At 36.5% G+C, this 25,690-nt stretch overlaps 1 protein-coding gene across 4 annotated transcripts in view; it reads left to right on the plus strand.

Moving 5' to 3' along the window:
- Positions 1 to 25,690, plus strand: part of LOC149569851 (HNH endonuclease) — a 163,940-nt gene that overhangs the window by 23,273 nt on the left and 114,977 nt on the right. For all 4 annotated transcript variants that reach the window (XM_089822562.1, XM_089822559.1, XM_089822561.1 and 1 more), the window contains exons 2-3: positions 21,495 to 21,549; positions 21,900 to 21,974. In XM_089822562.1, coding sequence (XP_089678688.1) covers positions 21,495 to 21,549; positions 21,900 to 21,974 — 130 coding nt within the window. The remainder of the gene's footprint in view (positions 1 to 21,494; positions 21,550 to 21,899; positions 21,975 to 25,690) is intronic.

The following is a 25,690-nucleotide window of genomic DNA, read 5'->3' on the forward strand; positions in this document are numbered from 1 at the left end:
CCTGGTACGGCTGCTAGATAAAAATACTGCAGCGTTTTTTTTTGTCACTCCAAAAGCAATAAATCTGGGCGCCTAGGGTTGCTGAATAACCCCCTAAAATATGAAATTCATCCGTCAAGCCAATTAGGAGTTATGAGCAAAAACGTGGGTCGAAACCTTGGACTGGCAGTCTGAAAATAATGCACAACTGTGTCTTCAAACCCTGTTAATCAATCCACAAATGCTAGGGCACAACTGAAACCCTTATTCCAACCAAAGTAAACCCTCATAACTGAATCTCAATGAAGTCCAAATGAGATGGTTGAATTACCAACTCTTCAAATGCAACAATTCAGGTGATATTTCACACCCTCAAAGTCGCCAATCCAAGCGAGTGATTCGTTCCCAAAGATCAAATAATAATTTGCAGACCCAAGAGACTACAAATTTGCTCCACAATGGAAGAAGTAGAAGAAATCTCAAATCCAAGCATGTCCAAAATGAGAGGCCCAGCCCTCTATTTATTCACTTTTCTAAGAAGTTGCTAGAACTTCTAGAAACATCCTTTATAAAATCTCATTATAATGCACTTTTTCTAGAACTTCTAGAAACATCCTTTATAAAATCTCATTATAATGCACTTTTTATAATAAAGTAATTTTATAAAATAAAAAGTGCAACTCAACTTAAAATTATAACATGTAGGCCCCCAATAACACATAATAATAAAATATAACCTCTTAACACTTCTTCAAGAGCAAGATATGACCATCTGATCCGCAGAATTGACTCTCTCTCCACACCATTTGCCTACGAGAGTCTGAAATAGGCCAAATCCATGATCAATGTCATGTCGAACTAAAGAGGGGACATTACACCCACAGCCATGACAGTGAGCATAGATGTATCGGCTCAAATGGAAGTTGTCAAGGAGTCATCCTCGCTTGCCACTCCTGAGGGAACTCCAGTCATGGACATCCTAGTAGATTTAGTTGCCCTAGATCTAGTAGCCGCAGTTCCAACAGAAGGGTTCTTAGAGATGCGCAAGGCATCTAAGCTCGAGCCTCAAGTTCAACTAGATGTGATTGGCACAGAGGCTATTGTCACTATAGCTTCATCCTTGTTGGTCGAACCCGTGAGTGTAGCCCAACCAACATAGCTAGCACAACCAGAGGACGAGGGTGTTGAAGTGATGGACCAAGCTAGTGTCTTCTTAAGACAACAGTTCCGACTCACCCTGTAGATGTTAGCCTTTCCATCTAGTCACTGAGGTGGGGAGAGGTATTGATAGGAGTATCTGTCATTCTAGAGCCACAGGAGTTGAAGAGTACCGCGGTCTGAGGATGCGCCTAGAGATGAGGGGGTTGCACTGGAGGTGGAAATGGCTATCAAAGAATAGGCAGAGAGGGAGACAGAGATGGATACGGAGCAGGATGCTGATACGGAGGACAGGAGAATTATGGGTTGGACGAGGAGAGAACCATGGCATACATTAGGGCCATGGAGGTTGTGCTAGAGATGTGAAATTATTGGATAGCATGCTTTGACTTGGAGAAGGGAGTTGCAGTTGATCCGAGCCTATATCCAGAGCGGATTTCTAGGAAGTTTCCACTCGTGCTTTGAGGCCAGAGGATGGCCAGCCTTGGAAACGTTAGAGATGTTGGCTGATTGGACTACATAACTTGAGTTGGGACCATGCAACACTGCCATGGAGAAGCTTGCACATGAGATAGTAGCAGTGTATAAAGACGTCTACTATGCTCATCGACATACAAAGGCAGATAGAGAGGCAGAGAGGGTTACAGTTGTGAGGTCCAGCGAGGTAGAGGCAAAGGCTCGGGAGGAGCTAGCTACCCAATTGGCTAGTCACTAGGCAACATGGGTAGCAGAGCGAGCAACACTCTTACAAGATAAAGAAAAGGCTGAAAAAGGGCTACAAGAGGCTTAGGCACATGCTATGGAGGCAACACTTTTACTGAAGGAGGCAGTGGAGGTCAACACCAGGACAAAATAATTTGTGCATTCAAACAGATTAGGTCTACAAGCTGTGTCGGTTGCTAGACACTTCAGGGATGCAACCTCCCCCTTAGTCTTTGTTTTGATGTATTTTCTTCATTATCTCCTATTTTTGTAAATTGGTAAGTCGTTAGGAGATGACTTTTCTTTTTTGTGGGGGATGATGTTGTTTGGCGAATTGGGTAGTTAGACGGTTATGGGTACAAGCACGACTGTGTCGCTTTATTGGCATTGTGTCAGATGTTATAAATATGGCATACACTTATGTAATTGACATCATGTTGGTATTGAATATTATTCCTTTGTACGGAAGCATTTGATGAATGAATAATACTTTACTTTGTTAAGTTTTGTTGATGTCAGTTTTATACTACTACATAACATATAGCAATTGAATACTTGATATAGAATACCAAACACTTAACCCTCGCTTGAAAAGAAATACTCATGAAGAACATGAGAAAACTCCAAGGTTCCTTACACTTGTGGATACTTAGTTATATTAATGTGATTTGTTGGTTAATCACGTAGGTTAATCAAGGATGTCGAACTTTTGTTGTGATGGTGATGAAATCTAGCTTTGCAATGTATATTGACTTGATTTTCTCAATTTACTTTTCCAATTTATCTCACTTCCAACTTTGCTTTTCAAAACTCCAACTACTAAACTACTTGCTGCTTTACTTCTACTCCTATAAATGGAAAGATTAGCAAATGGACGGGGACCAAATCTCATGAAAGCTTGCCAGCGACGCTACCTCCATGGATGTAATGATTTAAGGGGAAAAAGACTAGATTACCATGCAAGGCTTCCTAACAAGCCGCTGGGATGCTAGTAGCCTAGTTTATGGATCCCTATCAAACATCCACTAATATCACCATGCAACTATCCATCTATTCTTACTCTTGCTTAACAACTTTCTTGAAATAAAATCTACTTTAACAACTTCAATGAAATTTAATTTTAACTATTGGAAGTAGAAAGCATGTAATAACACCAAGTGTTCTTAATCACCATGCAAGACACAACAATGATAAGAGAAGCAATTTTGGTATTATATAAGCAACAATTTTCTTCAACCTTTTACAAATGAGGGCAAATGACCTTATATAGGGGCCAAAAATACAACCAATGGTAGAGATTAAGAGGCAAAATCAATGATCTAGATTGAATCCGAGAAACCCTAACTAGGGTTGCCACCCCATTGACCAATGAGAAGATGCCACCTCATCAATGGACTAATGTAAAAAAAGGAAAAATGACAACTATTGAGAAGGCACCAAAATGGTAGCCAATCAGAATCAGACACCTATTCGTACCCAAGAAGAAAGGAGAATTTGCCACATGGGCTTACATCAAATGATCCTCTAATATAATTCTACCCTTTTCTTTCATCTTCTTAGCCAAGGCAATGAACTTGGCTAGCCTGTCGTTGACTTCCTTCATGGGAGGGCAAGGCGTGTGCTTCATCTTGAGCTCAGCTGAATTCATCATGTTGCTCGCTGCTTATAGTGTCTTCTCATGATCCTTCTCATATTCTTTCACATATCCGATAAAGGCAATGAGGGAGGCAATTGTGTCCAAATGCTTCTTCCTGATGACAACCTTCCCCAACTCATCCAATCTCTATCCAAACTTTGTCTCATTGACGTTCTCCTCATTGATATCTTCAAAATCAAGTGCAACCCCAACATCGCTCATCATGGTTGAAATGGAAGTGTCAATGCCTGGGCTGTGCTGTGCAATCTCATTCTGTATCTCTTCAAGTACCCCTAATTTGATGGTCAAGGCAACATACCAAAACTCCACCGTACTCCTTCCTCCTTCATCCACCAACTTGGTTCTTTCCAAATATCTCTCTGGTAGCCCAATAACTGTCCGTAGTTTGGGAATGGCTAAGTCCTTGACTGGAAGGAAATCCTTCCACTCCCCTTCAAATGTTCTGAATTTTTCTCTAATAGCCGCCAATGACCTGAATGTTGAGATAAAGGAAGGCAAGAAATTTCGCCCATCTTGAATTATATCACTGATCCAATCTTTGATTTCGTGTAGCTGAGCCAATATCTCTTCTATGTTGCTCCCGCCATCTTGGAGAAGGATTGCTTGATGCAACTGTTGGATAGGTTGGCAATCTCTCCAATACTTATTTTCGGCCTCCAACTTTACAACCCTCTCGTTTGCCTTCCTCAACCTTTCTCTGATTGAAACCATGCCTTCCTGGGTATCCTCACATCCCATGTCATCTGTGATTCTTTCCAAGTTATGCTCTACTATCTCATACTCCTAGGCTATAATCTCATCCATTGCCTTGCTAACCTTTAGTATAGCACTCTGAACTTTTTGATGACCCCCATCATCGCTCTTGATTACCTTCGCCACCATTTCTGCAATTTGTTTCTGTTTCTTACTATCTTCCTTTTTCCACTAACCCTTGAATATCTTCAACTTTTCAGACAATCACCACCTTGCCTCTTGGCATAAGCATTTGCCTTAACCATAGTGGTGTAGTGCATCTCCCCAAATTTGGATTCGGTTCGACTAGCAAAGCATCACCAACAACCTCAGGTGCCTGGCTTACTTCCTCAATATCAAATGGCCTATCCTCTTCTTCACTAGTGACTGTCATATCATCTCCATGTTGGTTCTCCGAGAGAGGAGAGTACTCATTACTGTTACTGTAACCACTTGATTCCGAATCAGAGCTCACCTCTACCGTGACCCGTTGTCCACTTGTATTAACCTCTTGGCTCCTAGCCTCAATTATGCTCTCCCTTGATGGTGCTGCATTTTGTCTCTTTGCTGGAGACTCATGATGTTCTTTACTTTTTTCAACTTCCAAATTTCTCTTCTTGCTCTTAACTGCTCTTTGCTGCTGGCTACTGCCCCCACCTTTTTGTTCAACTGACTTTGCTGGACTCCCTTTCTTCGGATTCATCTTCTCATAAGTAAGGCGTACCTTTCGACTTTGTAATTTCCTTAACTTCTCATTGTACCATGACTCATTGTGTAGATTAGTTGTCCTTGTAACTACCTCTAAGGAAGGATACTGACGATCATCCCAATCCATTGGACCCAAATTTGTTCCATCTACTGTATCGTAATCTTCTCTTAGCACATTTTCATCGTCTTCCAGCTGATCGGGAATATCAAGGCCTCTCCATCTGATTGCCCTCATCATGTCTACTGACAACCTTGAGAAAGCTAGCTTCTTGACATGAAAGTCATTCGGTGCATTGGCCCAAAAATCTTCTATAGTAGGAATATGTTTGAATGTGTTTTCGTGAGATGCCTTGATAAGACCATTAGGATCAAATCCCTGTCTTGCTCTATACCATCCTAGATGATACTGCTCTTAACTCCTTCGTAGCTGCAAAGGTGACAAGATTGGGGGAAGTATCATTGCCTATTCCAAATGAGAAGGTAATCCCTATCTCACCTTTAAGTTTCATCATCTTGTCATAATGCTCAAGTTGCCTGGCCAATTCCATCAAAACTATTTTGTTGGGTGTGTACCTTGGAAGTCTCTTGGGACAAACTGTACTTCCTGCTACTCTGATATATGTTAATTGCGAATATTGGATGAAGCAACTCCCATACTTCTTAGCTTTTGCTTCCACTTCCAACGAGAGCCTCCTAGCAGGTGTCCCTTGTAATATTCTTACCGTCTTCATAGCAAAGGCGTCATAAAACATCTTATAATATTTGGTGTTGTGTAAATGAAGCTGTGGATAGCACTCATGCACCAAACATTGCCTCGGGCCATTGCCAATCACTCCTAAGACCTTAAGTCTAGGATGTTCATATAGTTTTGCAATTCGATAGAAAAGGTAGGACCCCATGTAGAATTGCTTTTGAATTTGTATTGTCCTTGGTTGTAACTCTAAATTTTCACTTATAATTCTAGCCCAATCAAACTTTCTTTTTCCATTTTCAATTTCATCAATAAAATAGTACATCTAGTTCTCGAATTGCATACCTTGACACACGCCCATGATTCGGCCAAGAAGCACAAAAAGGTCACCATACTCTGATCTGAAATTTGACTTGGTGAGCTTTGACAACTTGGTAACTCCCTTCTTGCCTTTGTGTAACTAATTATGCTTTAAATGAATGAAGTAGGCATCCTGATTATCTTGAAAGAATTTGGCTATTTGATTCATCATTACCACTATCATGCCTTTATGTTGGGGAATATTGAATACTTCTTTGATCACTTGTCCGCTGATGTTAGCCAACACACTCTTCCCTTCATAAAAAATGATGGACTTGGTCACAATATCAAACCAGGATGCACACTCCATTACCAATTCTGGATAAGGCAAGGTAGGAGGGAAAGCCACCGCGTGTACAATTCTGCTCTTGTAGATCTTCTTCGCCATGGGGGATTGTCTTTCCTTCAATCTATCCTTCAACTGTACCATGTTCACCATGCCAATATTGGTGTCACTTATTCGCCTCATTTTCGAGAAGGTGGTTTTAGGTATCATGTCTTCGTTGTTTGTTTTGGTATTTGTTCCCATTGGGTTCTTGCTTGTACTAACATCCACCATCCTAAACGCTTATTTCTGCCTCTTCGCTCTAAATGATATGAACTACACTTATAAATCTCTCAACTTCTTTCTATCGATGGAATCTAACTTATTTTTGCTTCTCCTGATCCTATCTCTACACTTATAATCGCTTCTCCTGCCTAGAGGTGGGACTACCACTTATTTCTGCCTCTTCGTTACCTTAGGATGAACTACACTTATATCTCCCAACTTCAATTCTAGGGTAGTCTAGCTTATTTCTGCCTCTCCAAATGTCCTATCATGAAATCTACACTTATATCTCCCAACTTCATCCTATCAATGGAGATGATGAAGTGGTAGATGAATAGTGCAAGAGGAAGATAAGGGAAACAATCCAAGCAAGAGCAAGGAATAAAATCCACCTTTAAAACCAATCTTCACCTCTAAAGATGAACGAAAATCTTACCTTAAATTTGCCTTCTACCAACAATTGGCCCTCTTCAAATTTAGATCTGATCTCAGAAATTTCAGTCCTCCTCCAAAATGTGATGTCTTAACAAATGGATTACTTGCAAAAATCTGCTCCTTTCACCAAATTTCGACTTCCTTGCCAAAATCACCCAACTAGAAGGAAAACTGCTGCCCTAAGGTAGAAAATTCTGCTCCAAATCAAAATTTTGTCCATCTAAATTCGTCCACACTTGCAAAAATCAGACCTCAAAGCACCTTGTCTCTACACCAAACAAAATTGCCCCAGCTGAAGGAAAAAAATCGCTGCTTTAGGAGGAAAATCAGACCTCCAAAATCGTCCAATCTTGCCTAAAATCAGATCTTCACCCACAAATTTTCCTTATGGCAGAAATCACCCAGCCTCTAAGAAGAAATTCGCTGCCCAAAAATGGAATTTCTCAAGCCAAAATTGCTGCTAAAGGAGAAATTCGCCCAGCTAGAAGAAATCGCACAACACCGAGCAAGAGAAGTGGAAATGGAATGAGGAAATAAGAGGGGGGAAGCCCCTTTTTATATCCTCCTGTTGACCTCTAGAGTGGGCCGACCTGCCTGGAGGGAAACAAAAACTTAAGTTAAACCCTGCAAAATGGCCCAGTTTTAAATAAAACATGAAAATAACTAAATCCCATAGCGAAATTGACTCTTTTCATTGCTAGTTTGACCCAAAATTGTAAAATAGAAATAAGATAAGTCCAGGAAATGTCAAAATTTTCATTTAACAACATTTTGGCAATTAAAATATCATTAAAATCAAATCTAGCAAGCCAAAAATCAATTTTCAATTCCAAATTACTGATTTCTTTTAACCAGGGTTACCGAAAACGCAACCCCCCAACCTCTGACACGCGTATGGCCGTATCTGGTACGGATACGCAGACGAAACAGAGGAAATACGGATGAAAATCGTATTCGCCCGTTTTTGGAAAGATCCCATTTTCGAACCCGTGTTAGAAACGGTGAAGACATATTTCTAAAAAAATTGAGCCAAATTTTTTAATAGAATGTCGCGTTTTCATGTCGTTTTAAAGAAAATATCTACTAGACTGCCCGTTAGACTCGTAATCGCTGGAAAAAATTGGGAAAAATCCGAAAATATCTCGTAATTGCTGGGAGAAACAAAACTCGTGCAGCTATAAATAAACCCCAAACGTTCAAATAACGAATGAATTTTTCCTGCCGCGGTCTGGTTACTCCTGCGCGTGGTTTGAATACCCTTGTGCGTGGCCTCCATCTCCGAATTCTCCTGCAAGTGGCCTCCAATACCTACGCGCAATTCATCGTCATCACAATACGGGAGTAATTGTTTTAGATTAATTTTTTTTAATGTTCGTTTCAGTTTTATTTTTCAGATGTTTGTTAATGTTTCAGTTTTATTTTATAGATGTTTGTTAATGTTTATATCATATTGATATAACCCTATTTATATTTTAATGACTGTGTTTTATATAGTTCAAATAAAATGTACAAATTACATTGCTAAGTTTTATTTTACACAAATATAAATAAATATAAAATCTAATAGTTTAATTTTAATAAATCAATATTATTTAGTTTTTAAAATAAAATAAAATAAAAATTAATTATTAAAATTACAATTATAATTATTAAAATTTAAACTAGTTTTATATTTTTTTAAAAAAATTTAAACTTTGTATAAATTAATAAATATTAAATAGTATTATAAATTATAATTTATTAATTATAGTAATAATATTTAATAATTCATAAAGCGTAATAATTGTTTTAGACTTTAGAGTTACAAATTAATTAATATTATGAGTATATTTAATTTATTTTTAATTAATAAATAATTTAGATTTAAGTTTCAAAGTTATATTCTTGTAAAATTAAATTTGAAATAAAAATTATTGCACATATATTTAATTTAATTATTTTATAAATTATTATATTAATTTTAAATTTGTGCTTTATAGCTTAATGCAAATTTGTTTTGATTTCATAATTTTACTAATTTTTTATTTTTTTCAGGAACCTAATCATGGCGTCATCGTCAACGGATGTTAGAGCATCAAAAAATGACAAGTGGATCAAACCAAATGCTAAATATCCATTATGGAAACATGTAACCATCATTGAGAAATTTCAAGGCGGTGGAGGTTTTAAATGGAGATGTCATGAGTGTCTGATTGATTATAACGGTTCTTATACCAGGGTTCGTGGACACCTCTGTCACATAAAAGGTACAGGATGTGAAGTGTGTCCTGGTCCAAAGGTTGATGGTCAACCAGGGAAGGGATTGTCATGTGAGAAGATTGCAAAGTACCAAAAAGAAGAGGATGAAGCTAATAGTCAAGTTCTAAAGTCAACACAAAGGTCAAATCTCAAAAACCTCCTTTGCATCCAACTTCAGGAACATTTGTTGGTGACAAGAGGCGTAATTTAGGACCTCTTGAAAAGGCATTTAATTTGCAAAGTCGAGAGGATACAGATTAGAGTATTGTATGTTGTCTATATGCTCATGGAATTTCATTTAACGTGGTTCGCTCACCATATTGGCAAGAGATGGTTAGGTCTATTAATGAAGCTCCAAAAGGATACAAAAGCCTAGGGTATGAGAAGGTTCGTACTACTCTTTTGATTAAAGAAAAAGAGATTATTGATAGACAGTTGCAAGTGATTCGAGATTCATGGAAAATTTCAGGAGTTTCCATCATTTGTGATGGATGGAAGGATGCTAGAAATAGGCCACAAATCAATGTGGTTGCAATGAGCCCAAAGGGGGCAATGTTTTTGAGAGTAGTGGAATGCAATGCTGAAGAGAAAGATACACAATTTATTGCCAACATTCTAATTGAAGCAATTGAATCTGTGGGGCCAGAAAGTGTTGTTCAAGTGATCACAGATAATGCAAAAGTATGCAGAGCAGCTGGGTTGGTCGTGGAGGCAAGATATCCAAAAATTTGGTGGACTCCTTGTGTAGTTCATTCTTTGAATTTGATGCTACAAAAAATTGGCAAAATTCAATGGATACAAAAGATTTATGAAGAAGCCAAAGAGATTCAGATGTTTATTTGTAATCATCACATGTCACAAGCCATTTACAGACAATTTGCTAAGCTAGAGTTGTTAAGGGTAAATGTCTTGTCTCAAAAATATTCAATTTGTTTTTTTTATTGAAATGTATTTAAGATTTATATGATTTTAAAATGTCTTTTTTTTATTGAAGGTGGTTGAGACACGCTGTGCCACACACTACATTATTCTCAAAAGGCTTGTTGATGTCAAACAAGCTTTGAAAAGTATGGTGATTAGTGACATTTGGGCAGTATGGAGACAATCACAAACAGATAGAGCAAATAATGTCAGGAGGTTAATTCTTGATGAGGATTGGTGGGCTCAAATAGATTATTTACTATCTTTCACTGAGCCAATATACACCCTGATCCGTCGGTGTGATACCGATAAGCCAATATTAGGTGACATCTATGATTGCATAGATACAATGGTGGAGCAAGTTAGAGATATTATTATAGGAAAAGAGCAAGATCCCTCTGAATTTTTTTATAAGCAAATATATGATGTAATAAAAAAAAGATGGGATAAAATGACAAATCCATTGCAACTTTTGGCATATGCTTTAAACCCTAAGTACTACCATGCTGATATGTTAGCATTGCCAAATAGGACAGCACCAAATAGGGATGTTGAGGTTGTTGAAGGATATAAAAAAGCTTTCAAGAAAATGTTTACAGATCCTAGAGTTGCTGCAGAGGTTCGAGATGAGTTTGGGACATTTGCTTCCTCTGATGGAACTTATGCAGATGTTGATGCAATGGCAGATAAAAAGAAATGGATCCTATAAAGTGGTGGAACTTCCATGGTGCCATGACTACACATTTGCAAAAGCTAGCAATCAAGCTTCTATCACAGGTTTGATTTTATATTGATTATTCTAATAAGAATTATTTCTTATTTCAACTGTTTTTGATTGTTTGTGTCTTTGTAATTGTAACTTATAAATTATAATATAAAACTCTTTTATTGCAGGTTTCTAGTTCTTCTGCATCTGAGAGGAATTGGAGTACATATGGCTTTATCCATTCTGTGAAATGAAATAGGTTGGCAGCCAGCAAAGCAGAGGACCTTGTCTATGTGCACTCTAATCTTCGTCTATTGTCACATTCCTCCACAGACTACATCAAAGGACCTAATAGACTTTGGGATGTACAACCTGAGATAAGTGACATTGATGTATCCATAAATGCATTGACACATCTCAACCTCAATGTTGAGAATTCTGACATGGTCAGAGGACCCTTCACTGAATCGTCAATGGGTTCTGAGAGTCTAGGTGGTGGCCGTACTCAATCTAGCTATCCTAACTCTTTGGAGAATCTTGATGATCTAGATCTCGAGTTTCAAGAGAATAGTGATGATATTTTTGATAGCATGTGATTCTACCAAACTATTTCTGTATTTGAATTTCGTTTTAATAATAAAACTATATCTAACTATAGTATTTTGGAATATGTCACAATTATGTGTTCATATTGCTTTCATTATAATGAAAAACTTCTTTAATGACTCTGAAAATTTGTTATATATATATATATATATGTATATGTTTTAAGAATGTTGTATTTGCCGTTCCCAAATAAGGGGTCTCAAAAATTGGCTGTACCGGTACCCGATACCGTACCCGTGTCCATGCAACTTTGCTTTTAACATTTCTAAAATCCTCTAGGTAAAATTTCAACCAAATTAATGAGATTTTGCAATTTAATCTAATTTCAATTTTTAACAAAATAAATCCTTTTCGTGGCAATCGAAATTCAAACTCTAAATTTGATTTCACTATCAAAATTTCTTTTCACTGAATTTTTTTTAAAGATTTTCCAAAACAATTAAATCTAAAGTTCATTTTGAAAATGTTCAAGCTTGTTCAATTAAATCAAATTTTCAAAATCCGTTTAAGTCCAAAATTTGCAATTTTATCCTGCCAGGTGTCGTTTAAAATGTTTCAATTGAAACTTGCTAGGCCTAAGGACGACATTACATGTTCCGAAAAATCTAGTTTCGCACCGGGTGAAAACAAACTAAATCCCTTCCTGGCTTGAAGGCCTCCAAGGTGTAAAATCACCAATTCAAAAACCTCTAGACAACTCCAAATTTTGATAACACAATCGAAAAATTCCCAACACTCGCAAAAATTACCAAGGCTTGCCCGAAAAAGGGAGTCCCCAAAAATTTGGGGCGATGGTGTAAAAACCTCACAACAGTTATATGTTTATTTCCTGTTCACCTACGGGCTGAACAATTCCTATCTAATAACAAAACTTGGTTTCAAGTCTTGGTATGAGCTATTCCAAAACCTAACTATGGTGTTTTGACAGAGTCATCATTTCTCCATTGGAATGGGTGTATAGAAGATTTAAAGGAATTCAGTGATTGTTGTTGGAAGATGAATCGATTTCCATGATTGGGAAGTTGTTTCATTTTGGTAGCTCAAGATATTGACATGGGTTATGAAATTAGGAGTAGAGTGTTGAATTTTCCCGTGAAAATTGCTAAGTTCATTCCATGAGGTGATTCAAATGGTTTGATTTATAATATCTGTCTTTAAGATTTCAATAGTAATTGAAAGGTGGTAGTCATTAGATTAGAATGGAACTTAAGGAGTGGATAAAGGTTTCAGTTTCTTCTATCTTTGGCTGAAAGTAAAAATTCATGCATTTTTTATAAATGGAGTACTTGAGAATCATGCAGTTTGTTGCTATAAAAATATGTATTGCAGTGCTAATATGGGTTTTGTTTGAAGTGACCTCTATTCTGTCTATGTTATTACAATAACATGCAGATTAGTTTTGCTCTCATCGTACTTGCATCATCTACCAAGTGGAATATCACTAAGTGTTTAGTTCTGAGCTCCTGTACATCTGGATGGTAAGCTGGGTTTTTCTGTTCATCATGTGTATGCATTGATATACATTCTGCTGCCCACTCTACCATGTAATGTCTAACTAGTCTCTCCATCCTCTTGAATGAAATAACCCTCATGTTACTTTCCTTGGTGACCTTGAAGTTTGAACACACGTTTTACCATCCACTTCAAATCTCATCTCCATGTCCCTAAGGTTGAGAGTGAATTCTCCAATGTCATGAAGCCATCTCTGAGCAAGTACTACATCTATGTCTCCCATATTAACAACATAAAAATTTGCCTTCAAATCATAATCATTGAGGTGCATGGGTAGGCCAGAAAACATTCTATCACATCTGAAAGTATAGACATCCGCTACCTTCACCTCGATGCCTTGAAACTCTTGAGTTCGGATCCCACGCCTTGCCACTAACCATGCATCTATGAAGTTATGTGTTGTACTTGTATCAAGTAGGGATATAACTCTTCGTCCTGCCAAGAGCCCATTCATCCTGAAAGAACCTTCCTTTTCATGCAACAAGAGCCCATGTCACCTTATTTTCCTTCACTTTCATTATAAAGAGCCTTGCTCATCTATGCTGAAGAATTGTGTTTTTGGAGTTTTTCAAAGTTTTTCCAATTTTTTTTTGACAACATATGCTTTTTCTGATTATTTTATGAAATAAGATAATTGAAATTGAAATGACAATGCTTTTAGAGCTATCAGATTTCCACAATCCATCAGTTTTGTGATTTGTTTTCTTGATTTGATTGTGTGAACAATTTTTTACATCAACTTTTTGGATCAAACTCCATGATCCATCATCAGGATGCATGCAAGAGAAGAGAAGGAGAAAGGAGAACAATTATGAAATAAGATAATTGAAATTGAAATGACAATGCTTTTAGAGCTATCAGATTTCCACAATCCATCAGTGTTGTGATTTGTTTTCTGGATTTGATTGTCTGAACAATTTTTTACATCAACGTTTCGGATCACACTCCACGATCCATCATCAAGATCCATGACAATGCTTGCTAAGATTAATTACAAACAATTTTCTAACTAGAAACTCTTTGATTTTCCACAAATGAAATATATGCAGTGACAATATTATGCATGTGGAGTTTGTTTGAAAATTTATATAATGATATTTTTAGAACTTGTGGCTGCCAACATGCACACATCGACACTCATTTATTGTTGACAGTGCCTGTGAAATCTATCCCAGAATGATGTTGAAGCTATGATAGGAGGAAGGCATGCTCACACCCAAAACTTGCCTTGTAATTACTGAATGCAGGCCCTCTAATGCTGATGCTGATTCTTCAAGAAATGCTGCCCCAAACAGATGACAAATGCCACCAAAAATTCCTACACAGCCTCCAGAATAGCTGTGATCTGCTATTGTATGAGACAACCAAGCTTGCAGATGTGAAACACTAAATATCTACTCCCAATTTCAGCATTAAAACTGTTGATGTATGGTTCAGTCGGATAAATATTGAATATGTATTAAAGTGATATATTTCCATTATCTATCATTTATCAATATTATTGCACTCTAAATATATATTGTACATTAAATATGTTGAAGTATATATATATATATATATATATATATATATAAACATATGTATATATGTATATATAAACATATGTATATATGTATATATAAACATAAGTACAATTATGAACTGTGCAAATAATATATAATAAGAGAAGTTGACCGACTCTGACCTAATACAAATCGACTAAGTGTGATTGCCTTTGAAAAGGCACAATGAATGCAAAGTGACTTGGAGCCACGTCCTCAATAGCATGTGACTCCTCCAAAGGTTCATTCCTATCGGGACGTGACTCCACAGTCCCATATTTATTTTCAAAACTGCTGCTTGCAATTTTATCAATGAACACATTATTGTTATTGCACTCCAAATATATATTATACATTAAATATGTTGAAGTATATATATATATATATATATACACACACATATATATATACAATTATGAACTGTGCAAATAATATATAATAAGAGAAGTTGACCAACTCTGACCTAATACAAATCAACAAAGTGCGATTGTCTTTGAAAAGGCACAATGAGTGCAAAGTGACTTGGAACCACGTCCACGATAGCACGTGACTCCTCTGGGAGTTCATTCCTATTGGGACGTGACTCCACAGTCCCATATTTATTTTCAAAACTGCCGCTTGCAATTTTATCAACGAACACATTATTGCTGCAGTCTTACAGTTTCTAATTACAGTGCTCTAATTTGCCCTTTGACAAATCAGAACTTGGTCCTCTTCATACTTCGAATTTTCTTGAAATAAATTTACTAAGAAGTCTGCCTTCTTCAGTACATTCAGTATTCTGATATTCATATAAAACAATGTCATAAGGATATAAAGTCAGAAGAATTAAATTTTTCTCCATTGCAGATAGAGTCTTATATTTTAACATGGTATCAGGGCTTTAATACGAGCCTGGTGAAGGGAGAGGAAAGGAAGGATTGGATCGAACAGTCTGTAATTAGAAGATGATGAAGGCAGAGGAAAGGAAGGATTCGGTTGAACAGTCTGTAATTAGAAGATAAGAAAAACTAACTCCTTTGTGAGGTTTTATGCATGTGTCAAAAGTCTCTGCACAAGCACTTGACTATGAAGTCAGAATATTATTGTGCCACAACCTTGTGTCTTACCCGTGTGACTCAACCTGTCATCCGCCATCTTGGTGGGTGGTCTCGTAGTCTGCCATTTGGAAATACCTAGATAGCCTGCACATGAGGAAAGGCCACACATATTGGAACCCAGTTTCCTTAGTGGTTCAACTTGCAGACTCTACGGCTGGGGATTTTCTTTTGCACAGTTTTAGAGTTGAGTTTCTACATTGTGGCATCAGACATACATGGTGATTGTGATGGTGATATGACAGAGAAATTACAGAGAGTGATATTAGGCAACTATTAAAACTCTCACTCAAGTTTTAATGGATTCTCTAGATCGTCGATACATTACAACAATATTAACAAATGAAAAATAATGGAAATATATTACTTCAATATATATTCAATATTTATCCAACTAAACTATACATCAACATAGAGCAACATCTATAACATGAAAAAAATTGACTCATCAACCCTATGTACCAAGGTTGGTATTAAAGGAAGATTGGCAAAGCAGTGATTAAATGTGAAGAGAGTTATTGTTAATAAACAAAGTTTTTTTTTCTTTGTTTCACACTAGCAATGATCAAGGAGAGGAACGTATGCGTTATTTATATCTGTGAGTAGCTTCGCATCATTTCTACTCCTTTTATCATATTGGCCCCACCTCCATGCCCACAAACCTATGAGGTCCTCTAGAAAATGTCATCTCACCACTACTTTTCTTCGCACTCGTCAAAATTCTTAGTCCCTGGCTTCCTCCTGGCAAGATTGATGAAGACATATTCAATCACAGATAGAAGTCTATCACAGTGATTGTGCTTAGAGCATTTGATATCATTGTGTCAAGTGATCATATTTTTGGGTTGCAGCCTTGTATTTCTGTAATCATACAGAGTGGTGTGGTGGTATATTCACATCTGCATCATCATTATCAAACTACATTCCTTTAGTGTAACTGATATCTGATATTTTATTCATTGGCATTTCTTGATTATTGGTTCACCTTCTGGACAATATTTTGGTATGATCATTGAATAGAATATGGTATTTCCAAATACGTGATCAAGATAAATTGATGTGTATTCTATATGGTGGGTCAGATTCCCTTGTTTGGCTTTGTTGAGGATATGTTTCAATGGTGATCAAATCTGGAAATATGACAACTACCTTGGAAACCGCATTGAAAAGGAGATTTGTTACGAGGACAACTTATAGCTGAGGTGACAATTACACAAATTCTATATGCGTCACGTGCTGGTCAGGGTAATTGGTGATTCAGATTATAGTGGTTATTGCACAAATTTGTTGAAAACCTAATGTTGAGGATTGATGAGTGGGAACCAGTGTAACCCGGGTGCGTGCACTCGGGTCAAAACCCCGGTGCACCCGGTGTGGGTGCGTCATGCACTCGAGTACCCCCGCCGAGAGTTTTTCTGCTGCCGCACCCCTGCCGCACCGGTCAACCACCCGGGGGGGATGCAGTGCTTGGGTGCTTCCAGGGTGCTTGGGTGCGCGAGTGCTTCCTGGGTGCTCACGAGGTGCTTCCTGGGTGCTTCTTGAGTGCTTGCAGGGTGCTTCCTGGGTGCTCGCGGGGTGCTTCCCGAGTGCTTGCAGGGTGCTTCATGGGTACTCACTTTGATATGGCTATAATACATTATTATTATTTCATTGTTTCATGCTATTCGGCTCATTGTCATCATGAGCATCTTTATGATATATGATATTCATAGAATCATATTTGAAGAATGAATTTTGAATCTTGCATCTTGAACTAAGTTGATTTGTTAAATGGTTATTAGTAATGGTTATGAAGTTTCAAGTTTCAAGTTTGAACTTATGGTTTGTGAATCACATTTCAATTTTCTCTTTTCATTGTATTCAACTATATTTGGTATGTTAATGTTATATAATATAATGAAGTATCATTTCATAATTAGCATTTTCAGTCATATATATTATATATATACTATGCAACCCCCTCCCTCCACTCCCCCTCCTCCCCTACCCCCCCACCCCCCCTCCGCTCCCCCACCGCCGCACCCCCGCCGTCCCCCCGCACCACCGCACCCCCGCGCCGGGGTAACACTGGTGGGAACACAAAGCATCTTGAGATAAGGATGATTCTTTCCAAAGAAGAAGAACATAAATAAGTTTTCCATATTTGATGTGAAGCAAAATTGTTTGACGATATGAGAGTCGATACTTTACATTGTGGGGGGAATAATAAAAATGTTCCGTTCCCATTATTCTTAGAAGGGACATGTCAGAGAAGGGACACCATCAAGGATGTGTAGGGATGTTTGTCCAGGAAAAGAAGGTTGGTACTTTACATGTGCTATGTCATGTCCCCCTATTTATAAGATTTAATAATAAATATATAAATAATAATAAATTATATTAATTTAGTATTATATATATTATGAATAAATAAATAAATTATAATTCATTAAATTATAATTTATATGATATTTCATAATATATCAATAAATTAACATAGAATTTTTTTTTATAAGTGTATGATAATTAAGAGATAAAAAAATAATGAAAGAATTAATATTCTAACCAATCTCAAGATTGAATAGATTCAATCTATCAAAATAATAACTATTCAATCTATCAAATATTTTATTATATGAATTTTATAATACATTCAAATATATAAATGTTATTGTATATTATGATCTAAAATAGGATATCACATGGTAACAAAGTGTTATATCTGAAAAGAGGTGTTTCTTCCAAACCAAAGCTATTTAGGAGGGTTAAGGAAAGGAGTCAAATGGAACACGACAGTCATGGAAGGAAGAAGGACGGGAAGGTAGTAGACACACTCGGGATTCAATTGGAAATCATAACTGGAGGTGTGAACCAATCTCTAATTATAATGTATAAGACAGATTTATTTGTAGGAGGCATCAAATAAGACATCGTTCAGACTAAAGGGAATACACAACGATTGTCACATTGCACCATACGACAAATATTGTTAGATTCGAGTAGATGACGGGCACTGCAGTTCCACGTTGCACAAAGACAACATCAAAATGCAAACAACATATTTTGAATCATCAACTGTGCAATTGAAAGAGGTACTTCAACCTTGGGAACGATTGAATCAGTGATGACATCAATGATTGGTATTGGACACTTGGGAAAAATATGTGATGGGAGAAAAGCCAACAAGAGACACCAACGGAAGGCATACTCTGTAGAAAATGGTCAACCTTTTATAGTCTAAATTGAATAGCCAGTTAAACTCATCCAAGTAATCTGTAGACTTTAAAGAGACAGATATCTCTTAAGTTATTCTGATTGGCATATAAGTATTATCAAATACATTCTTCAAAGTCAAGGGAACCTCATAAAAGATCAAGTCACATAATAAGTGCAGATTGATAACTAAAAATTTGACAGAGTGTCCCTATTTTCAGCACTGCTACACATTGGATAGCATAGAGGCCATCTTCACTTGAATTAGGATTTATTAAGGGGAGATGAAGAGAGCTACCCTAAACAGTGGATTACGCAATTCATATTTGACAAGGATAATTTTCATTATCTATTCCAATCATTAACAAGGGGAATGACTAAGGATTAAGTCAATACTATTGTTTATATGCTTAAGAAAAGAATCCACTAAATTATAGACTTAGTAGGTTGTGTATAAAGACCTTCCAACTATGGAAGTATTGGATATAAAAAGGAGGGTCTATGATAGATGTTGAAAGAAATATGTATACAAATTTGAGAACGGAACTGTATGCAATTGCGAGAATATTCATAATTTTGGAAGGATCATTCCCAATATTTTGTTGTTAAGGAAATATAAGAAATGAGGTTGATATGTTATGATAACATATTATGTTCATCCCAACTTTTAAGTATAAAGACTTAGTAGAAGAACTCTTTTATAAATAAATTTGAAGATATCAATCACAAGTCTTGTATGACCAGATAAGGGAAATTACAGTGGTATCCTAGCATGAGCTTTCCATCTTGTAGGGTGAGTCTTAAAATCAGCATATAAGAACAAAGAATCATTAGTGCAGGTGAAGTATGTGAAAAGATTGTGGATACTTTGTGACAGACATATGATTGAATTATACAAAACATTATAGCAGAATGGTGGATAACCTTTTAACAAATTTGTGGAAGAGGAAGTGAACACTAGTCCTTTGGCAAATAATAATATGAGGAAAGGAAGAAAATCAATAGAAATGAGCGTTATGGGGATTCCAATAAGAGGAATAGTAATTCAACAATGTTTTGATGGAACTCAAAAGTACACAACAAGAATATTAATCAAATATATATAAGACCAATCATTGATTTAGTGGTCTCTTATAGTTAATGATAAATTGTTGTAGAATATTGAATTTGTTGCGATCGAGAGGAAGAAGAAATAGACTACTTCAAGTAGCCACTAATAAGAGGAAAATAAAGCATTAAGGCAGAGAGCTAACCTTTCTGAATGACTTCACAAGATATTCTATAATTGAATACTCTTAAGGAAGCGAGCCAAGGAATTGAGTATTCTCTGAAGGACAGTACATACTATTAAGGAAAATCATATACATATGCATACACCCAGAGTGGGTATACATAAGGCCTAGGATGAGGAAGAACTCCCTCCTAGGAAGGATGGATATATCAAGATTGATTACCCATAAGGTCTTTAAGAGAAGCATCGTGAGAAGATGGTGCTTAGTAGAGAGTTGTTCTATTAATTAGAGCCCCAGGAAGCACTCCCTCAGGAGCCAAGCATCTGATCACAACTTCTCCTTAAGAAGGGTTTAAATTGGGAATTAAGATCTTATAAGTTAGTGACTTACAAGATTGAATAATATTCTTATCATGGTTTTGGAGTACTAACACATAATGCAGGTTTTTTTTTTTCAAGGAGCTAGTCCCAGCCTGACATGCTCCACAAACTCCAAGGTTCTGGCTCTGAATCTCAAGGAGGCCAATGATATAATTTTAACAAACAAGCTGAGAAAGATAGTTCAGATTTAAGAGCCCATACTGCAGATTCCAGAGTGCATTTACTATTAATAGAGGAATGATAGACTGCCATAGCAAGCTCTTGATTATCACTGGAGTTAATAAATCTGAATTGAACCAATCCTCAACACCTATGGTAATGGTAGACTGAGTCACTCGATTAATGATCCTCCACCGATGCGAATTGAAGGTAATGTCTAGCCGATGAGGATGTCTCAGAATTTGACTGAGAGAAGAGTGAATTCCAGTCTTTAGTTTGCTGTTTTCATATTTGGACATATAATCATAGGTAATTTTATAAACATTTATAAACTTATGCTACTGTTATACATTTTAAAGTTTGAAACTCTGCATAAATTTCAAATATTGTGTTTGGAGATCATATGACATATGTACTGTTACAATTTTGGCTCTAACGTTCGCTAAATGCATTAATTTCTTTTGGTATTTTTGTAAAAGTACAGTATCTTTCTTTTGCCGAGTCCTTTGCCGAGTTTTCCAAGTCTGAGTCCAAATCCAATTTTTTGGGTTTTCCAAGTTCGAGGTTTCAACCTATGTAGCCTACGATGCAAACTTCTGCCTTGAAGGATCAATAATAGATATCGGGTTACTTTTGCTCATGAATTTCTGCCGCATACTCTTTTAAACTTGTTTTTTGCCTCTCTGCTTCATCTAATAACCAACTTTGCAATTAATGCAACCCTCATTTTTTAATGCTCATCTGACCTTTTCCTTCGATTTGTGGCCCACTTCAACCATAAGGAAGCAGTATAAACTCTATTTTTCCATATCCACCCTGCTGGACTATTTAGCATTTAAATTGTTCAATTTGTCATATCCAACAAAGAGTAAATAAATTTTAAGTTACTTTTTTTGGACTGCAATGCATTTTAACTATTTTTTGGGCTGTGTGCATAGGCCCATCAACGTTGTCTGCTGGAAGCGTGCCATTTGCTTGGAATTCTTGGAGAAGGTTAGAATTGCATTCTACTTTCTGCTGAATCTTTTTGAGCTAGAGGTGCTTCTCTAACATGATATGAATATTTGGCACTATTGATCTCATACAAAGGAATATTTTAGTTGGCTCAATATTTCTTATTTATAATGTGTATGGTTTTCATCTGTGTAGATACCAGTTTTCTAAATGTTAGATACAAGGATTTTGTGAGTTTTGGTTTACACCTTGTTGAAATGAACAAGTTCACTTGTTCTAATGTTATGATATTTGGGATTCACATGTTATCATGTTTCGAAAGTTCCGTCTTTTGTCACATTCAATTCTCTTATTGCTTGAACATCTTTTGATTGATTTCTATTCTTCAGGCAGATGTTTTACAATATTATGAGCAGACTGTTGCTTCTCCTGGTGGATCATTCAATATTCCAGCTGTGTTGAAGGTATGCTTTTGTTCTTTAATCAGTTATCTATAGCATTGGAAGTCATGCTTCTCATTTGACATTTCAAGGACATTCTTTAGTGGGATTTGTTTTATCAACATACACTTCCTTTATTCTATTTTAGTTGGGAGATGGTTTTGCACTACTAGACAACTATTGGACTCTTTAATTAAACTTTGGAATTTCAGGGAATGGGGATTGATCCTTGGTTGATAATCTTTTCTCTGCTTTTGTAATAACTTAATGTGTGAAATAAAGATACAGTTTAATGATATATTTGTTCATTATATCAATTATTAGTTCTATCAGATAGAGATGAAAATATTTGATATCATTACCCAAAAAATAAATCAGGTTTGATATAAAAATATTCATGACTTTAGATGCCAATTAAGGTGGGATGACACCATAATGTGGTCAAGATGAAGTGATTTGGCATTCTTTAAAATCAGTAGAGAGGATGAAGAAGAGAATGAAAAGCTATGGTTGTTTAAATCTGAAGTCCTTCCTGAAGTAAAAGTTAGTCTGGCTCATAGTTGAGGAAAAACATATTAGAGTCTGGCTCATCGTTGAGGAAAAATGTACTAGAACATTGAGGAAAAATGTACTAGAACATTCAACCCTTTACGGATAATCACATGATTGAAGAGTGGGTGAGATTGAAAGACATCTTCCATTATTAGGTGAAGTGTGGGTCAATCTTGCAGATCAAGTTCAGTATGAAGAAAAATCAATAGACTCCTTCTCAGTGAAGTAATAGAAGCACATGAGAGCTTTTGAGGCATCGAAGAGTTGTCAAAGAGGGCAATTTTCAAAGAGTGGAGTGTATAGAAGGTAATCGGAAGGCAAATCAAGTGTGTGGAATGTTGAAGTCATAGGAAGAGTACAAAATTTCCACATGGCCAAGAGTGTTAGAGGAACACTAGAACATTTGAATTGAAACTCTCTAATGAACAAATTCTGGACACTAGGTTTGCATCAGAATAAATAGTGGTGATTCTGCAATCAAGCCTTCTTAGTGTAGAAAAGCAGAATTGTCTTTTATATAGGTACTGGATTAGGGAGATCTTGTAGGGCACTGTGAAACTTCTGAAATGATTTGAACAACAAATGACCTAGATGATAGAGCATAGTGGCTATGATCTTTTCAAGCCAATTTGAGAGGTGTGGCTATTGACTGATATACAAAGATTGAACCAACCCCAGAGTACTTTGGGGGAATCAAAGGACTGAAGAAGAATTTAAATCTCTTCAAGATGACAATCAAATCATAGTAGAAATTTGCAACACAAGACAAGGCAAGCACAAAAATATAAGAGCTTATGTAAGGTCGCCTTGATTAAATTAAATAATTCAATTTAATATCAATTGTGTATGGCCCCAAAACTCAATATTTTAATCTTTTGGGTCCTTTTTAATTTGGTAGTTGGTAGTGTCTTGGTTGTTTTGGCACATTTGTAACCCTTTGAGAAGTTTCTTGGAACCATATATAATCCTAAGTGTAATGTCCCCATTTTTGACAGGTCTTCGCAGTTGGAGTTAGCTCATCATAGCGACCCTTGTGAGCTGACAGGGTGTTTTGGGGGTCCCAGCTATAGATTTACTATTTTTAGTAGGTCTATTTTTGGCAGTGCAGTGGGTGGCTTCGGCTGTTGGTCATCACCTGTGGTAAATTAATTATTAAGTTGCATTATTATAATAATATTTATATTATTATAATAATGACATTAAGTGATATTTCTAAAAAGTGTGTTGGAAAGTTTCTAGTGTTGAGTTCTTTTAGGAAACTTCCACAATTTCTGAAGTGGAGTTCTTTAGGAAACTTTGGGCCAACGAAAGCTTATAAATGAGAGCTCATTTCATGGGGAAAGGCATGCTTGATTATTTAATTTTCTTTTGATGCCTTTGTGGCTTTTTCCAAGGTTTTGATTTTTATGGCCCTTGCTGAAATATAAGAGTTTGGAAATTCTGAGAATTGCATTTGCAATTTAGTTGCTGAGGTATAGCTAAGATTGCCTAACTTCTCTACTGTTCATCACTGTAGTTGAGAAGTGTTATCATTCCATTGCTGAAGTATAGCGGACTTGATATTTGCTAGATATTTTCCTTACTGTTCATACTATGGCTAGGAAGACTTTGGTTTTTGTTCGAGAATCAATTTGGTGCTGCTGCAAATTGAGTCTTCATTATTATCAGAATTATCAATCCTATTGTACCTACTGTTGCTGGAGATATTACTTGTAGGCTTACTTGCGTTGCCTTTTGCAAGCTGAAAGGATTCGATCTGCATATTTGATTGCAGTCCATTATGAGGTAGTAATTGTGTTAATCAGGAGGCCTGCATCAATCCTATTAGGCCTAGTGTTTCAGATATTGGCCCTGCGACCCATATATCGGACTTTTGATTAATAATTACTCACATTGGGTGTCAAGTATCTGCTGGCAGCAATTTTTTTTTCTTTTACATCTGCAGATATTTTAGGAGGATCTGCGATCTTCTTTTTAGGCCTGCATTCATCCTGAATGCCTTGTATTACCATATACAGAGCCTGCGATATTTACAGGCCTGCGACTTTTCTTTGGAAGGTTGTGTGGGTCTTTTTGAGGGCCTACGCTATATGTTAGTGGTCTGTGCTGAGCATTACACTACTGCCCATCCTTTAGGAGGCTGCGAACTGCTGCAAGGAGCACGTGTATGGTTATTGGAAGGGCCATGTTAAGTTTCAACTTCAATCTGGAGTCTGCGTTTTCCATATGGCTCATACCTGGAGCATTTGGATTTCAAACAGGTTCTTTGGTTGTTGAAGTTCATTGCGGAGACATTGTTAAGTTTGTTTGTTAATAAATTCTGGAGAATTCTGTGAGTGCCATTTTGCATTATTGTTCCTTGTCAATCATATATTTCTGAAAGAATTTTAGAAGTATAGTTTTCAAATCAGAAAAAGAAACATAAAATCCAAACATTTCTCATTTTCAAACAACAAATTAGTATTAGGCCAAAAGGGGTTTTTACACTGAGTTATTCATTGTTGTAGGTGTGAGATTCTGAAATTTTTATTAAATGTTGGAACTCCGGTTGGAAGTTTATCTTATCTACCATTTTAGTGGTGCAAGATCTACCCTACTCGGTATTTGCAATTTCGTTGGGAGTAGCTCTTCACTTTATTCTTCTCTTGGTCTGAAATTGTTGTATTGAAGATCTGCTTGATGTAATTTGTAGTGCCATTGTTATTGAATATGAATTCCTTATTGCATGTGCAGATCTTCATCTTAAAAGTGGGAATTTACCTATCATGCATCATCATCTATCCATATTGACTAGTATTATTGTGCAACAATTATTAAGCAAGTCGAAGAACATCCATATTAAACACTGAACGAGTGACATAACGTCATCGTATGACCTTGGTGCCGCTATACGGAGAACCATCACTGAACATATGACAATCAAGATTCCAAGGGCACCATACTACAATCTTACTACCTTGACCGAACATTCTTGCATCTTGTATGGATCCTATATCTCCATCGTACAGTCCATTGTACGAACTTTACCATTACTAACATAGGGTGTGCAATAGGAATAGTTACCATATGATAACTAGTTGTACGACTATGTCTTTAGCTTGGATGGTGAGTAAATTTTCTATGTACAAGCTTGGCCAAGAAGGGAACCCCACACTCGGACATCAAAACATTGTTGCATTCTACAATTT

The sequence above is a fragment of the Cupressus sempervirens genome, chromosome 3 (assembly GCF_028749045.1).
Source record: "Cupressus sempervirens isolate cs-2001-9-10 chromosome 3, ASM2874904v1, whole genome shotgun sequence".
Lineage (NCBI taxonomy): Eukaryota > Viridiplantae > Streptophyta > Pinopsida > Cupressales > Cupressaceae > Cupressus > Cupressus sempervirens.